The 16,610-nt window shown below is 48.7% G+C and overlaps 2 protein-coding genes across 8 annotated transcripts in view; both read right to left on the reverse strand.

Annotated features, from left to right (window-relative positions):
- Positions 1–293, reverse strand: part of CDK5RAP2 (CDK5 regulatory subunit associated protein 2) — an 81,019-nt gene extending 80,726 nt beyond the window's left edge. For 6 of the 7 annotated variants that reach the window (XM_051636277.1, XM_051636274.1, XM_051636275.1 and 3 more), the window contains exon 1: positions 154–293. In XM_051636277.1, coding sequence (XP_051492237.1) covers positions 154–200 — 47 coding nt within the window. In that variant the 5' untranslated portion in view covers positions 201–293. The remainder of the gene's footprint in view (positions 1–153) is intronic. The other variant, XM_051636278.1, reaches the window with a different exon arrangement.
- Positions 294–3,462: 3,169 nt separating this feature from the next.
- MEGF9 (multiple EGF like domains 9) overlaps positions 3,463–16,610 on the reverse strand; it is a 51,191-nt gene continuing 38,043 nt past the window's right edge. The window contains exons 4-6 of the mRNA XM_051636303.1: positions 13,824–13,967; positions 12,678–12,950; positions 3,463–8,367 (exon numbers count right to left, since the gene is read on the reverse strand). Coding sequence (XP_051492263.1) covers positions 7,913–8,367; positions 12,678–12,950; positions 13,824–13,967 — 872 coding nt within the window. The 3' untranslated portion in view covers positions 3,463–7,912. The remainder of the gene's footprint in view (positions 8,368–12,677; positions 12,951–13,823; positions 13,968–16,610) is intronic.

The following is a 16,610-nucleotide window of genomic DNA, read 5'->3' on the forward strand; positions in this document are numbered from 1 at the left end:
GGAAGACACGGCTGAGCAGCCGAAAGCACCGGGGGTGTCTCCCCCCCAGCCCCTCCACACACGCGGCGGCGGGAGGGGAGCAGCGGGCCCGGTGCCTCCCCCAGCGCCGGCGGAGGGGCCGGCGCTGCCCCCCGAGGGTCCCGCCAGCCCTACCTGCTCCCGAACGGCAGCGTCACGTCCTCCCCCGGCAGCGAGTCCATGGCGGGGCCGGCCCGCGGGGAGGGCAGAGCTGCGGCCCCTTTGTGCGCGGCTTTGGCGGCTCCGCTGGAATTCAAACCGCAGCGGCCGCTTCCGCCATCTTGGTGGAGGCGGAGCGGCCGGGGCGGGGGGCGGGCGCCTCAGGCCCTGGAGGGGAGGCGCCATCTTGGGTGCGGGCGGCGGCCGCCGTGGGGCGGGCAGAGCGGGGCGGGGGCGGCGGCGGCTGCCCTGGGAAAGGGGGGTGAAAGCCTTCGGGAGGCGTCTGGAGTGAGGGAAGCGGGAGAGGCGTCCGCCCGCCGCCCTCTGATCAGGAGGCGACGTTAAGCCTGTGGATCCCTGGCGCCGCTGCCATCCTTGTTGAGGGCAGGCGGGCGCTGAGGCGGGAGGAGCGGCCCCCGAGCTCCTGCCGGGCCCGGCAGGGCAGCGGGAGGGGGTTGTTTCCATGCCCTGCACTGCCCCAAACCGCCATCCGACTGGGAGAGACAAACCATCGCGCTTCAGCTTGAAATTCTAGTCGCTATCCTTTGTTAACTGGCAGGGGGGGAGGCTCCGGGAAGCCAGCTGCCAGCACAACCCGCCCTGCGGCAAAGCGGGCTGATCTGGAAACAGTCACAAAGCAGGGATGTAGGAGCTGCAGCTCTCCCAGGTTTTCAGGGAGAAAACACAATTATGTTGGAAGTTTCAAAAGATGGGACAGTCGGAAATGCTAAAGTGAATTAAAAGCCACCATCACGCCCCCTCCCTGGCACCGCTGTCCCTGAGGGGGACGGTGCTGGGAGCACGTGGAGCCCCCAAACCTTGCCTGGCTTCTCAGGCTCTGCTTATTTCGTTACTCGAAACCCGTGTGTAGGATCAAAATACCTTCCTACAACATCTACGGCCTCAACTGGGGCTCCGTGCTGGGACCACTGCCTGTGGCAGGAGGCAGCTCCGCGCCATCCCGCTGCTCTCCCGGCTGCAGGGGGAACCTGTGCCTTAGATTTGGTTTCCTCCTCGATACCCAGTGCTTCAGGTTTCACTTACTGTCCTCTGGGCTGTCTCAAGGGGATTCTTCCCTGGCTAGGAAAGAGGACATGGATAAGGGCTCACCACGGGCCATGGTAATTTTGTGGTTTTATTATTCCGAACCCTCGTGGTGCTCCGTTAGCTCCATGTTCTCCAGGTACCTGCTCCAGCTCTACTCTCTGTTAAAAGCAGAATAAAGCTGGAAGCCTGAAAAATGCCCTACACTGGTGGTAGCAGCCATTGCAACCACTGGGTGGGGATGGTCACAGCGGGCTTCGCGTCCCTACTTCTGTCTTGCAACCTTCTGTGTACAAGTGCAGGACAGAGCAGGTGTTTGTGGTCCAAACTGCCAGGAAATGCCAGGCACCACTTAGCACCACTAAGCTCTTAATCTCCTATTCAACTGGACCTGATGCTTTGCATTTGGGGTCTGATGACCCTAAGAGAGGTTCAGTCTCTTCAACTCCCCCCATGGCCCTTGGGAAACATTTGTCACCTTATGTGACCAGGTCCCCTTTTGCAGTGGCCTCACCTCCTGCCAAGCTGAAGTTAAGTTTGCAAAATTGGGTCTGCCATATGGTACCAGGATTGGATCAGCCTGTCTGAAATGTGGCTTCACATGTTTACTAAGCAGATCTTCATAAAATGAGTGCGTCCACTTTCTGAAAGGATGATATCAATTTGCTCTTGGTTAAGGTTACAGTAGATTATTACATATTGGATGCATACCTTCAGCTCTGTGCACTGTGGGCTGGCACAGCACCTCTGTGTCTGCAGAGCCACAGATTGTGTCTCAACACACTGCCTTTCAAAAGGAAATCAACAGGGCCCTCCTTGCTAAATTTAACACTTTGTGAAATCCTTGTCTGATGGACAAACAGCTACACACAGACACGGTGGAAAGTTTCCCTGGGCTACTGCACTGCCCAAGATTTTAAAACCTCCAGCAACAAGAAATTGCAAGGGGCAGAAAGGAAACATTGTTTAGAAGCGGTTAACAACTTGCCTTCTGCTAATCTGCTTAATGTTATTTAACCTCATCTTAATTAGTAGCACATTTGTGGAGATAATGCCCTGTTGGAACAAAGCTTTCCTGCTTTACAGGGCAGCTCGAGATCCTTACCACCTCAGAAACACTACCAAAAGGAGCCTAGGAAAGAAATCCTTGTGGCAAGTGTCATGGGATGGATGAAGTGACCACAAGCTCCCAAGGAGCAGGATGAAAACCAGCTGCCCAGTGAGCTGTGGCTGAAGCACCGTGGTGGCACAAGGAGCACGGGTGCTCCTTGCTGTCTTGTTCTCAAGTCCCCACTCTGAGGACCTGGCTCAGCAGTCAGTTATGCCTCCTCCTTTGACAATTCAGAGCAAAACTCCTCCTCAACTAAGTCACACGCAGTCAAACTGTTCTGCTAATGCAAATCAGGTCTCACTAAACTCCCTGGAATTTCACCACTGTGGCCCTTGCCTGGATAGCTCTGCCTCAGCTGAACATTTCAATGAACACTTGGTTCTGTTTGCTTAAGTGATGCTGACTTACCTCTCTTCAGGTTCTCTGCTTAATAAGGGCCAAAGAGACACAACATTCAGCAGGAAAAACTAGCCTTTAGCATTTCTATTTGCTTCTGCATCAAAAAAATCAATTCCCTAACACTGACAAACAAGAAAGAAATGCAAATTTTTCATAGGTTCTGTTGCAGACACTACCAGAACTGCTCCAAACTATTGATGCTTCAGATGTGGATCTCAGAGTATCTGGTAACACAGATTTGCTCTGAAAGGGCCATTATAGTCATGAAGAAAAATCTGACACAATATCCTCTGCCAATTTCTGGCTTTGCTCTGTACTTTTCATTTGGAATGACTGCATACATCTCTGACAAAATACATCTATGTGAATATTCCAGGAAATAATGGGGAGATACACATTGTCCAGCTACCAAACATGTTAGTGAAAGCAGCTGGAAGCTGGAATGGTTAATAAGGAGACACAAGAGACAACAGGGCTCATTTTTCAGATGGATGATCTGACACAGGATGTCAACTGTACTTATGAATAACTGATGTCGAAAACCATTTTTGTGCCATGGTTCTCATCTCACATACAGGGGAATAATGAAGGAATAATTCTTTTGCCACAAATGTCGTTACTGGGATGAGATCAGAACCAATCCTTTCAGGTTTCAATCCAGCTCTGTTTGCTGTCAGTGGAAAGACTCCGGCTGAACTTTAATGAACAAAAAACAAATGCGAAGATCCAAGTGGCATAGATACAAATTATATACATTTATTTGTATTCATTTTAAATAACATTCTTCTGTATAAATTCTGACATATATTCAAATCATACACTTTTTTTTTAGAAATGCACTGTTGAGCAGAGCATATGCTGAGGAGACACCTTATTTGGATGTGGAGTGATGGGTTTCACTTGGGAGCAAGTACAACTTTTAAGGCCCACATTTTTCTTATTTTAATCCATGCCTCTGACACATGAAGAGCAGAGTCCCATGGGAGCTCATATTAAAAAAATCGCTTTAAAAAGAAACGTTTTTAGGATTCAATCTTATATCCCTTATTTAAAGGAGACCGTGCAAACTTCCTGCCGCGTTGACATTGCACGTAACACTTGAGATGAAGGTGCCGTGTCGCAGTGGTTAACTGGCCCAGGATACCTGAAGGAAGCTGGATACATCTCCTCCTCTTTCATAAATAGCTTCCAGCATGCTAAGTTTGCTCAGCCTGGTCCAAGGGAATTATCATTCCAATGGATGACATCTCCTGACAGCTCCCCAGGGCTCATGCTCCATGCCGTTATTTCTAGCTACAGTGGTTCCTAAGGTTCAGGATTATCTATTCACATTAACCTAATCACATTTCTGCAGGTCTTTTGCAGTCTGTGCTTAGCAAAGGCTCTCCTAAGCTGTGAGCCGCTCAGGCTGCCCCGTGCCTTTGACACATCATTGCTTTTTGCCCTTTATCTGCTCCATTGTCATCTCTTGTCTTCAGTTACTTGACTGAATGCACCCCATCCAGACCAGCTGGGTCCACAGGGCCCTCACAACCCTGAGGATCAAGCCTTGAGAGCTGGCTGTTCACCTTCACCCAGCCCTCACCTGCCTTGTCAAACCCTCTCCCTGCTCTACATCAGCTGTACCACACCACTGACTGCCTTTCTCCACAGAAACCAGAGCGCACCATGCCCAGGAAGAAGGTGATGCCTGGTGGCCACAGGTATCTGTATTGCCACATCAACCCTGGAAGTCACCCAGATGCCTTCCCTTTGTCTTGATAGTTCTGAATTGGGCCTCAATGCAACCCTGTAAGCCTGGTTTACCCCCCACCACCACCATGTCCTAACATGGTGTAGGGCAAACTTCAGCATCTGGGAAGCTTCGTGACAAGTTATTACACATGGCAGGTGGGCAGTCCTTTAGTCCCCTGGCAGAGGGGTTTCAGCTCTGCACTCCAACCAAGTATGACACCAACCTAAGCTGACTGGAGATGTAACTAGCTCAGCTCCCTCCTCACCTCCTGTGGTGCCCAGGGGGCAGCTGCCTGATTGATGGAGAGAGCAAGAAGGATCTAACCCCCCCATCACCAAAGTCAGACATGAAGCTGTTTATTCTTTCCTTGCTGAGACATTGATCTCCTTTTATGAATGTTGTTCCTCTGGTTGGCTGGAGGTGGCTGGTTATTTTCCTGCCGAGTCATTCTGCCATCTGACAAGCATTGTCCCCATGCCACCTCCTTGCTGTGCTCCAGTCCTTGCTAAAGAACATCCTGTGCTTTCCTCTGCTGTCCAAACCCAGGCAGCCAGCTCCCCCCTGCCGAGCCAAGCTTCCCATCATGTCTGTGGGGAACATCTAGATCCCTCCATCCAGATGTGTGTCCCATAGGGGACAGCAGGGCTGCACCACCCTCTCCTGCAGACCAACTGTGGGGCACCCTGAGCTTGTCTGCACAAACCCCAGCCCCAAACACAAAGCGTTCAGAGCAGCTGGGAGGTCAGAAGCAGCCCAGGAGCAAACACCTCCTGTGCTGGGGCAGGCAGGGACTAGGAGGGTTCTGCATCTGAACTCACCCTCTGGTTCTGCAGACGGTCCTTGTTGCTGCAGGAAGAGAAAAACCAAAGCCTCTTCCTGTTACAAAGTAGCCTACAGTCATACCAACATTTGAGGAAGAGCTGTTTTGTGGCAAAGATGAAAAGAGCTACCAAAATATTTGGAATTAAAGTGAGCAATGTGTCCTTCACTTCGCCTGCATTAGCCCCAGAAGGCAGCACTTCCTAAATTACCTTCCCCCTACCATGAAGTGACCAAGTGCAAGTGCATCACTAAACCAGCACTGCTAAATAATTCCACTTTTTAGGAACTTCTCTATTTTGTCACCACTCTGCTCTTTCCCTTCGATGAGTAACTGGAGGATTAGCAGCATCCAGACTTTCTCCTCCACTCCTCCCCCGTTTTGTAACTAAAAGTAACATGCAATGACATCAGCCAAATTTGTTACCCAAACTATGGGACCTCGCCCAGGCCCCTGGGAGACACCAGGAGCTTTTCCATCAGCTCAGGCTAGATGCAACATCACATCCTGCCCTCACACTTGATCATTCTCTACTGTTTCCCTTTTTACTTGTTGTGCCTCATCTTCAGACCAGGCAGCAGGTTTTTGAGGCAGAAGTGACCTCTTTGTGCATGTGTTTAAAGCACCTATTCCTGCCCTCCGCTGAAAAAGCCTCCAACCACAAGAAAAGCCTCCATGCAGCGCCAGAAAGCAAATAACCTATCATCCCATTCTTCCTCCCTTTTCTCATCTTGAGAAATACTGGTTTTTGCCTGGCTCTGAGGATGCATCAGCCAGCTCCTGCCGACCTTCAGCAGGTGCTTCATTTGTCCTCAGCATCAATCTCCCACAAAGCACCAACATGAGCAGCAGCAGGAGCTCGGCCACGAGTCAGGTGAAATATTTGTTTCACACCCTGCTGAAACGTAATGTGCTGCCCCTTAGCTGTTCTCCCTCTGCTAACAGTCCACCAGCCTCCCACAAAAACCAGGGGAATCTGTAAAACCTGAAGTCCCCCCTAGGTTTTTTTTTGACAGCTAATTCCCCACCACCACCTTGTGCTACACAAATTTCCTGAAAGCCACCACGCATTTTGAGCTCTGAGGCCTAGAAGAGCAGATCAGCTCTTTCCAACTCTTCAGTGAGGGGTTTCCACCCAAATCCAAGAGATTTTTGCTCTTTTGCCCTCCAAGAGGCCAGGAGGCTGTGCTCAGCCTTTCAGCAAGTCTCCATGTCACCTTGTCAGCATGGGAGAGGTGGCAATGAGACCCACTCACCTGATGAGCAGCCACTTCAGCAAAGCTGGGCCATGGAGATCAGGCTCTCGATGCATTCATGACAGTGTATTTGCTTTTTGGATAAAGATTTAAAAGCAAGGAACAGAAGGGTACATCTGATTTTTGGACACCTACTAGGCCCTAGTCATGGCAACACTGGCATTCACTCCATACTTACAGGAATGGGAAAATTTGACAGAAGCAAGTAGGGAGCACTCACATTTTGTCTTAAAAAAGAAAGCCAATAAGACTAGAAGAAAAGCTTTAAGCAGTCGGTGTTTGCCAGAGTCCCAGCTCCAACAATATTGCCATCAAATTTACAGTTATTTTAAACAACCCTCTTCTTTTTTTTTCCTTTTTAACCAACGCCATTAACCGCTGTACAATTAAAATCAGGATGATAAAATATGACTTGGGGAACAGGAGAGGTGGGGAGGGGGTCATGGTTTTGTTGTTGGGTTGTTTTGGTTTTTTTTTAGTTGGTGCTTTGTCTTTTTTACAAATAATTACAAATACAATTCCAAGAAGATATATTACATTTTATATACAGAACACACCATTTCTATCAGGGTAGGGCATTAAGCCTAGCTTTTATTTTTACACGGCAACCCTGAGATGTCTTGTCTTCCCTTGCACACAAACTATACAAGTTCATGAACTCCTTCTAGAAAGAAAAAATAAAAAATGGATTGCTATGTTTCAATAGCATCATCACCCTGTATAAATACTGAGAAAGGGAAAAGCTTCACCTCCTCCCTAACTCCAATGTTTTCATGATTTTTTTTTTCCTGTTTCCTGGAAACTGATTCTGGTGACTTTTTTTCAGCTGTGCAACTCACTCCTCTACTTACCTCTTGGTAGTACAGTGAACAATTTCCCTTTTTTTGTCCTCCTTTGCAAACCAATTTTGATCAGGAACTAATATGAAGCCTTGACTAAGGTCTGTTTCCTGAAAATCCACTGTTAATTCATGAGCTACTTCTCAAGCTAAAGGTTGCAGACATAGTGTTAGGTTGGCTGGAAATCAAGTAGCTTCTGCATAACCATGGGGTACTTGCTTTCTCCACCCCACACCTCTTCATAAAGAATAATGTTTTAAGATTAGCATAATGGAGTCTTTACCAACAGTGGATCTATGGATCTTTCTGGAGAACAGAGCACTGAATTCATTCCACCACATCACCTGAAATTCAGATTTACTACACTTCTGGGTTTTTTTCTGTTCACCTGCAAGCTACAGCCTGCCCAGCACAAGAGTATCTGAAGAGCAAATTCCTCTGCATGGAGCCTTGGCACGGATCCTGATACCCCTTCAACAAGCCCTGTAACTTTTTCAAGCTAACTCAGGAATAGCTGGATCGCTGCTTCTTCTACGCTTTATAGTTATGCATGGGAGTGGTCAGGGTCAGCTGCCCATTGGGTGCCACTTCATTCCCATCATCTTCCAGCAGCCCCGAAACATCAGCGTTGGGAATGCTGTCGTGGTAGCTGCTGAAACTGATGTTGTCCTCTTTGAGTTCAATGGTCCAAAAAGGAGCGTTCAGTTTTCTGTTCTGATACTCACGGTACATGTAGACAGCACCCACAAAGCCCATCAGGAGGACCACGACAATGATGATGACTGTCAAAATAATGATGTTAAACTGAGTCCATGAAACATCTGCAAAAGCAGAGGTGCTGTTTTCAGAAGAACTGATGGGAAATATGGCCTGTATAGTTGTTGGTGACAACGTACTGTTTATCACTGCCGTTGAGAATGAGGTTGCCTTGCTGGCATTTGGAGCAGAAGTTGTAAACTCCCTTGTTTCTGGGCCAGGAGTGGCTTCTACAAGACAAATTAAAAAAAATAATCAATAAAAATATGACAGGCTGGAATCAAATGTAAGAAATTTGACATTTATATCACAGTTATTACGGCAATTAAGTCTGCACTGTTGAAGCAGGTATTTCTTTCAAAACAGTTCACAAAATGGGCAGCCACAACTCTGTGTGCCAAGTGCCCCCCTGCAGCATTCCTGTGACAAATCTGGTGATGGATGGATAGGTGCAGAAGCCAAGATTCAGTGTCAGCTACCTGATGACAGCAAGCCACCCAGCTCTTACCCAGCCAGTGAAAAGGGGGCTCTGCCAAGCTCAGCAAGAGTTTGGACTCAAATCTAACAAAGGCAGTTTCACTTGTCTGTGTGGGCTGCACAGTCAGGCTGGGAGGACACAGTGAGTCCAGGAGCTTCAGCCTTTCACAGTTAATACACTAGATGTAGGATCATAGTCACAATATTGTTATTTCTGCCTTATTTGTACAAGGTGATAAAAAATGAAAAAAATAAACCACAAGTTCTCTGCCATCACTTTGTTTAGCAATGGGTTTCAATATTTACACTGCTTTATGTAAGAGGGCAAAAAACCCCTAGTTCTGCTTTTGAATGAAGAAGTCATTCTTCAAATCTCATGGAAGCCCTCAGTCTGCATAACAAGAAGCAGAAGGTAACCAAATCCCAACCAAATAAAAAGGCTGTGGATGTTCCTACAAGCTTCTGAGCACAGCAGAAGCCAGTTTGGATCCTGTTTTAGTGTCAGCTGCTGGCATATGAAGGATAAGAACATGGGAACTACCAGACTGTGCCACAAGCTCCATCCTCCTCTGCAGCCTGCTCCCAGGCACAAAATAGCCAAGAACCTTCCTTGCTTCCAGCAGACAGGGTTTAACTCCCTTCTCAGATCAAGGAGTCAGCAACAAGATAACACTGGAGACCTTATATGTGGGATGCAAATTCATTATACCTTTAAAGTAGTTGAGCCACAGGCCTCAGAAAGCACCATAAGAGCCTGAGTAATAGGCTCCCAAATGTAATTAATAAAGCATTTTCTTCACAGGAATAACCAGTTCTAGGCAGCAGAGAAACACTCCAGAAGCTGAAACCCTAATCAACCAAAATGTTTCTGTGCCTATTGCTCCACAAGACTCTCTGAGCCTTCTTTTCCACTCTCTTCCAGTTCTCCTTCTGCTACCAGAAATGCAACTTCATTTTAAAGCCACTTCTAGCTGCAGCAATGACAGCTGGCAGTGCTGGATCGATCCAGCTCTCCTGAAGAGAACATCTACTAATGGTGAATGAGGAGGAGTCACTTCCGAAGGACTAATTTTGCACTAAGTTGCATCTCCAGTGGCAACAGGAGCTGGAAATATTCAGCACGTCTCCTGCCACGGGTCCTCAGGGGAACTCCCATGAGTTAACTTTGGGCTGTCAAATTCCCAGTTCAGGCAGTGGAGAAAGAAGCTCCTCTGGAGGGGGCATCACATCTAATTTAGGCTTCTGCTCAGAGTCCTTCCCTGCAGCAGCTCCTCTATTCTCTGCAGCTCCTGCCTCAGGTTGATAAGGATTTTCAGGATACTGAATGCCAGGAGGCATTTCTCTATGGGATAACAAGTAGAATTTTGCAGTAGGAAGCAACGTGACAGGAGCAAGAGGTTCCTGGATACAGCTCTGGGAGAAGGGCATGAGGAATTCAGTCATCCTTTCCAAATTCCTTTCTCAACACTCAATTCTTGGCTAACCCTGCCAGAAGCTATAATTAGAAAAAAAACAGAATGGACACAATGGCTGATTCACCAGTGAGGAAACAGGACTTTTCTGGGCTTTATTTGTGAGTCAGCACCAGCTCAGTCCTGGCAAGGGGGACATGGGTGAAAGCATTTCCTGGAACCAAGGGTAAGGTCATGGTGGAGCAGTTCCCGGCTCTGCCCGCCACGCTGGGTCCTGCCCCGGCTGTTCTTGCTTCTGGCTCCTCAGGGCCCTGCCAGCCTCCAGATGTCCTGAAGCAGCTCCTGGAGAGCAGCAGCTGGCCAGTCCATGGGCTGCTTTGGCAGCTTTGCCAGAGTGTCATACCCAGCTGCTTGATGGAAGCTGCTCTCTGCAAAGCTCCTGCCACCTCTTGCCTGAGCGCGCAGAGCGGGGCCGGCAGCAGCCCAGGCTGCCCTGCTCGCCCGGGTGGCACAGTGCCACTGCACCACTCCTGGAGTCATTGAGGTTGGAAAAGACCTTCAAGATCCTCAAGTCAGCCCTACACCCCCGTGGCCACTCAACCATCTCCCAAAGCACCACATCTACCCCTTTTTTGAACACTCCCATGGTCGGTGACTCCACCACCTCCCTGGGCAGCCTGTTCCAAGGCCTCACCCCTCCTTCTGTGAAGAAATTGTTCCTAATATCCAATCTGAACCTCCCCTGGTGCAACTTGACCCTATTTCCTCTCATCCTATCGATGCTCACCAGGGAGAAGAGGCCAACACCCACCTCACTGCAACCTCCTTTCAGGCAGCTGTAGAGAGCAAGGAGGTCTCCCCTCAGCCTCCTCTTCTCCAGGCTGAACAGCCCCAGCTCCCTCAGCCTCTCCTCATAAGACATGTTCTCCAGACCCCTCATCAGCCTCATTGACCTTCTCTGCAACCTCTCCAGTAACTCAACATCCTTCCTATACTGTGGCACCCAAAACTGCACACAGTACTCGAGGCCTCACCATCACAGCAGGAACATCATCCACCCAGGGGTTCAAAATAGTGACTTTGGTCATCCCACACCTCCTTTGAATACACTCTCCACCAGCACTGAAAGCAGCAACATCTTGGTCAGGTTGCAGCCTCTGAACAGTCCCCGTGGGCACTAGAGGTTGGCCCAAAACAGTGTGTCCATTCTGAACACCAACCGCTTAAGAGTCTCAGACTCCAACAATTTCATCTGCAGATCTGGTGAGGATTTCATGCTAGCAAAACCAGGCCACTCAAATGCACGAGTGGTTTATGAAAATCTTAACCTAAAACTAGTTAATGCACAGCACCTCAGCACGTCAGTTTTTAGGCAAATTGCATGTAAGAAACGGTGCCTTTTTAATTGCTTAATAAGGAAAGCAAAAAGCTGGCATTAAGGAAGCAGGAAAGCCAGAAGTGCATGTCCTAGTCCCTTTGAAAGGGGACAGTCTTTCCCCACACCAGAAATTGGCTCTAATCATGTCGCTGCAATAAAACAAATGGTGGAAACTGCAAGTACCCAGGTAAAGCCATACACATGGATTTTAATGGAGCAAGGTTGTGCAGCTCTTTGCAGAGAGACAAAGCTGTGCAGGGGGAGATAACAGACGACCTGATGCAAAAGTGCCTTTTCCAGCCCTGTAAGGGTACAGTTCCAGCTAATGAGCATTCAACTTTTTTGTATTGATCATCTCCTCACACAGAGAAGGACTCGGTGATTACACCTCCAGAGAGCAGTATGGGAGTGAAAATCACATTAGCTCCTGATGGAAGATCTGAATTAAATCTCTGTTGGTGACAAGGACGAATTTGGGCCCAGATGTTTTCCTGAACTCTGGGTTCTCTTATCTAACACATAACCCCTGTAATGTTTCCATGCATGGAACTGGAGATCCACCTTGTGGACCAGCCTCCTGATAACCACTGAAGGAGCAACTTCAGAATCTTTTCCTCTCGTTTTACCATGAGCCCTCCTGCTCTGCAGTAGCCTAAGTACCAGAGCCAGTTTGTGTCTGAGATGCTACACACAGTGTCTCAGATGTGGATTGAAGACTGGTAAGAGACCCCCAGAGCATGTACCAATAAATTCTGGTGTTGTCACGTGCAGGTTTGGATCTCACCTCTCTGACCTTTGGCTTCCCCATTTAGTAAGCAAAAAAATAAGAGTATCTAAACTTCATCCAAATAGTTATTGTTTGCAGAGTATGAAGAGTGACAAAATGTATTATAAACACGCTCTATGGAGCTAGGCAGTGCTATTGAACAGAACAGTCCATAAGGACAAGTCACAGGGCACTAAGAGATCAAGTACATCAAGCAATGGAAATCTGAAAAACTACATTTAAATACACTGCAAATAGATTTTTTTTCCAGCTTGTTCACTAGAGGTGCCAGCCACACTCTGGGAATCAGGATGCTCTCAGAGCTAGCTCTCAACCACAGATTTCTAGGCCAGTTGGCACCAACATGCTATAAAGGTCTGGTTTTCTTCCCTGTACCACAGCCCAGATGCATCTAAACCAATGTGCACAATTAACAGCATTAGGGCAGCTTGTGCCCACTGGAACCACCCAGCGAGCTTCAACACCAACCTGAGGAGCATGTTTTACCTTTTTTGGTGCAGTTTGTCCCCTCAGGGTCTCGGGTGTAGCCCTCCTCACACTCCTGGCAGTGGAAGCCAGCAGTGTGGTACAGGCAGCCGATGCACTCCCCGCTGTCCGGCCGGCACACGCTGGGCGAGCGCGCCGGGTCCACGTTCCCGTTGCAATTACACCTCACACAGATGCTGTCAGAGTTGTAGTAGCCATTGTCACACCGGTTGCAGTTGGGGCCAGTGTACCCAGTTTTGCATTTGTCACATCTTGGGGCAGTTTCACCAGGGTCTAAAGAAATCAGGAAATAAAACAGGTGATGTGCCTCAGCCCCTTGCAGAGAAACATCTGCTGTGGAATTTCCTCCGTGGGATCCGACCACGAGTCACTATGACAGAAACCAGCAGCCACTGAGAATTAACCAACCTCAAATTTTAAGCTGGAAAGGAAACTTTTGAGCTGCAGCATTTTCTGTTTCTAGGGGAAGCTTTGGGGTGTTTTTGATGCCTCATGCCAGCATCACAGAGCATGCCCAGCACGTTGCTAAGCAAACAGATACTTATTTCTGAACATTTCCATCTCAAACAGGCAATTTCAGGAAACAGCTGGAACTGTATTGGGGATGTCAGCAATCTGCAGCAACCTTTTGGCCTGTATGAAGCCAGAGGAGGCTTGACTGCAAAACTGATCAAGGAGATATCAAAAAAAATCTTACATGTGTTTATTACAGCCATAACTTGCTCTCTCAGTTACATCCAAATAGAGCAGAAAGATTGGGGAATCTCTGATTGAAGTCTCATGGAGATATTCAGAAGAAGGCTCAAAGAGGTATGGATGGCTACATGGCACCACTGGGTACCTCCTGTGCCTCTCCTGGCTGCCACAAGCCCAGCAGTTTCTCTCTACAAGCCTTTACAGGCTGTTCAGAGCAGGCTGCAGCAAAGCACTTCCGATGCCCTCGGCTGTGCAGCTGCTCCCACAAGAGGCAGCACAAGGACCAGGGACACACCGTGGCAGGAGCTGCTCCCAGCAAGGGGCTCCAGTTCCCACAAACAGGAGATTCACCTCACCGGGCTGATGCACTTCAAGTGGCAATTTAATTTAAACAAAACGAGAAAAGCTACATCCATTATCTGAGGAATTAGACCCAACCCAAAGCCTTACATATTTGGCAGGTGCCGGTGGATGCCACGGTGGAGCATGGGCAGCGATGGCAGGCGTGGGCAGGATGGGTGCTGCTGTAGAAGCCCTCCTTGCAGAGCTCACAGTGGTCCCCCTCGGTGTTTTCCTGGCAGTGCAGGCAGGTGCCTGGGAAAGGGACAGAAGCACAAGCAACCGTTCAGGCAGCAGGAACTGGAGCAGAACATTTGGAGCAAGAATCTGCATGGAGCGCTCTCAATTATCAGAGCTCACAGGTGGGTTTGGATGCCCTCTGGCCAAAACATGATCCTGGCCTCTTATGACTTTCTGATGGTCATCCCCCACACATATAATGTGAAAAAGTAGGTAGCTCCAGCAGAGGCTCACAGCTCATCACTTGAAAAGGTCAGTGCAGGTAAACACATGCAATCAATATTAAATGGTTCTCAAGGGAAGGGGTTTCAGTTTGCATCTGCACCAGCGAGATGGGGTCTTGATGTTTCAAAGCTCCTTCTCCCACGAGGGCTCACTCGAGTTTATGCCTTTGCCCTCCTGTGTGTGTGCAGCCTGTTCCCACACCACAGAGCTGGTGGTCAGGGGTAAGGAAGTGCCACCAACCTGCTGTGGGGGCAGATAGCTCAATCCCACCAGTGTGGCTCCAGCTTCTGCATCCCTATCAAAGGAGGAACATTTGCTGCAGGCAGAAGGCAGCAGCAATTACTGACCTTCTCGGAGAAACAGAGGAGAACTGGGGACTCATGTGAGCCACCTCCCCTTCCTGAGGTAGCCCCTGAATCAGAAAATCGACGTGCTGTGTCTTAGCAGAGCCTGTGTCCTAATGGCCCTTTAAATTGCTTTTTGATACTATTGTGACCAGAGAAAGAAAAATCTCCCTAGTTACAGAAACGCTGCCTCTATCCAAAGACCATCCATCAACAGAATGTCCTGTAATTCAGCAGCCTCCTTGTCGAGGTGGCAGTGACCTGAGGGAAGCTTATTTGATTAAATCCCATGTATGAGACTCTGAAAAGGCAGCAGCAGCCACCTTCTAACAAACCAGGGTAGCACAGAGCAGTGTATTCACTGCAAATGTAAGCACTGAGAGATTCACTGAGCTCACCCAGCAGTGCTGTGGGCGTGGAAAATCTCATATCAACATTAACCACAAAATCCTGAATTAGGTTAAAAAAAACCCCTTCTTTTCTTATGAATGTTGGAACAGTTTGTCTCCCTTGCAAGCTCAACATGCTGCATGGCTCCTACTCTCCTCCTGCCACAGCCATGACCCTGCAGCTGAGCATCCCTGAGCAAGCCCATGGTGTCCTTGCAGGGACAAGGCAGCTCCCCTCTTGGGAAGCAGCTGATCCACCTGCAGGGCTGGCAGCACCCCAGGGACTGGGGAGACTTGTTCAGTGGCAGCTCCAACACACTGTTTGCTCTTCACCCAACAGCTTCTCAGACACAGGCAGGTGTTTTTTGTGGGAGAGATGTCAGGCTTAGAGGGGAAAATCATCTACTGGGCTCAGTTTCTCCAGCTGCAAACCTCAATCCAGCTGCTTCAGCAGGATGCCTGGGACAGACAGGCTCGTGGAAGGTCAGTTTGCCCCATCAACATCAAGGGTGGCTTGAGCTGTGCTCTGCAGGTGTTAATGAGAGTATAAATCTGGATTCCCACCTGCATCTTCTGTACAGTCTTGGTCATTTCAGAAGCAATGTCCTTCCCATCAGCAGAAATCACTCACATTTATCTGCACCAACCCTGCAACAGGGCTGCATTTCCAATGAGTCAGCAATTTGCTCAGCCATGCAAAGCAGGCATGGGCTTGCAATCAGGTATCACTGGGGAAAGGTTTAATAATTGATAGCACTTCCCATCCTGATAATGCCCTCAGGAAGGACCAGGCCTCAGAGCAGCCCAAGTGAGAAGCAGCAACCAATCTCTTGGCCCAGATACAACGGGGCAGAAGGAAGCCTTGTTGCCTGGAGAGCTCGGGCTGCCCAATTTCCAGCCCAAGAATGTTAAATATTCCTCCCTGCCAGAGCAATGTGGAGCAAGGCTGTGAGGAGCCAGTGGCAGAGCCGGCAGAGGGAGCCCCAAGTACAGCATTAATGGGAAAAAAACCTGGAAAATTTGACAAAGGCTGCACAGAGTTGATGTAGAGCTGGGGAGGTCACACAAAGTGCAGTCTCCACAGCAGGCTGAGTGTGCCGTGCCCCTTATTAGATGCTGGATCTAATTTTTAATTGACTGTTCTCTGTTCTGGTTTTGTTGGGATCCCCCATCCCCGGCAGCAAATAAAGCAGATGGAGGAAAATTTTGAAAAAGGGATTTTTGTCAAATTAACAATAGGTCATTAACCAAAAAGAGGGTCTTTCTTTGCAGTGCCAGGGTCAGCACTGGATGGCCCCAACAACAGCACTGCCTGAGCAGCCCCTTCCCCGAGGCAAGATCTGCACTGGGTCTTGTGGGTTTTTTTTTTAAATCAAGAGTGGGGAGAAGATTGAGGGAGAAAAAGGAAAAGCAGATTATCTTACTCCTTCACAAAACCCACACACCCAGCTCCAAATCAGTAACACAGCTGATGTGGGTACAGCTTTAGGTACAATCTTACATCTTTCCATATTTGTAGCACATGAGCAGATAAAGTTCAGTATAGAAATGAATGCAAATAATTCATCCTCAGAGTGCAGATCTGGTGCCTGCTGGTACCCCTGACACCCACAGAGACACCTCCTCTGCTGACCAGGATCAGGGCACGGGCAGGCACAGTCAGCACTGCAGCCTCTTCTGCTGCAGACACTGGTGCAGAA

The sequence above is a fragment of the Apus apus genome, chromosome 19 (genome assembly GCF_020740795.1).
Source record: "Apus apus isolate bApuApu2 chromosome 19, bApuApu2.pri.cur, whole genome shotgun sequence".
Classification (NCBI taxonomy): domain Eukaryota; kingdom Metazoa; phylum Chordata; class Aves; order Apodiformes; family Apodidae; genus Apus; species Apus apus.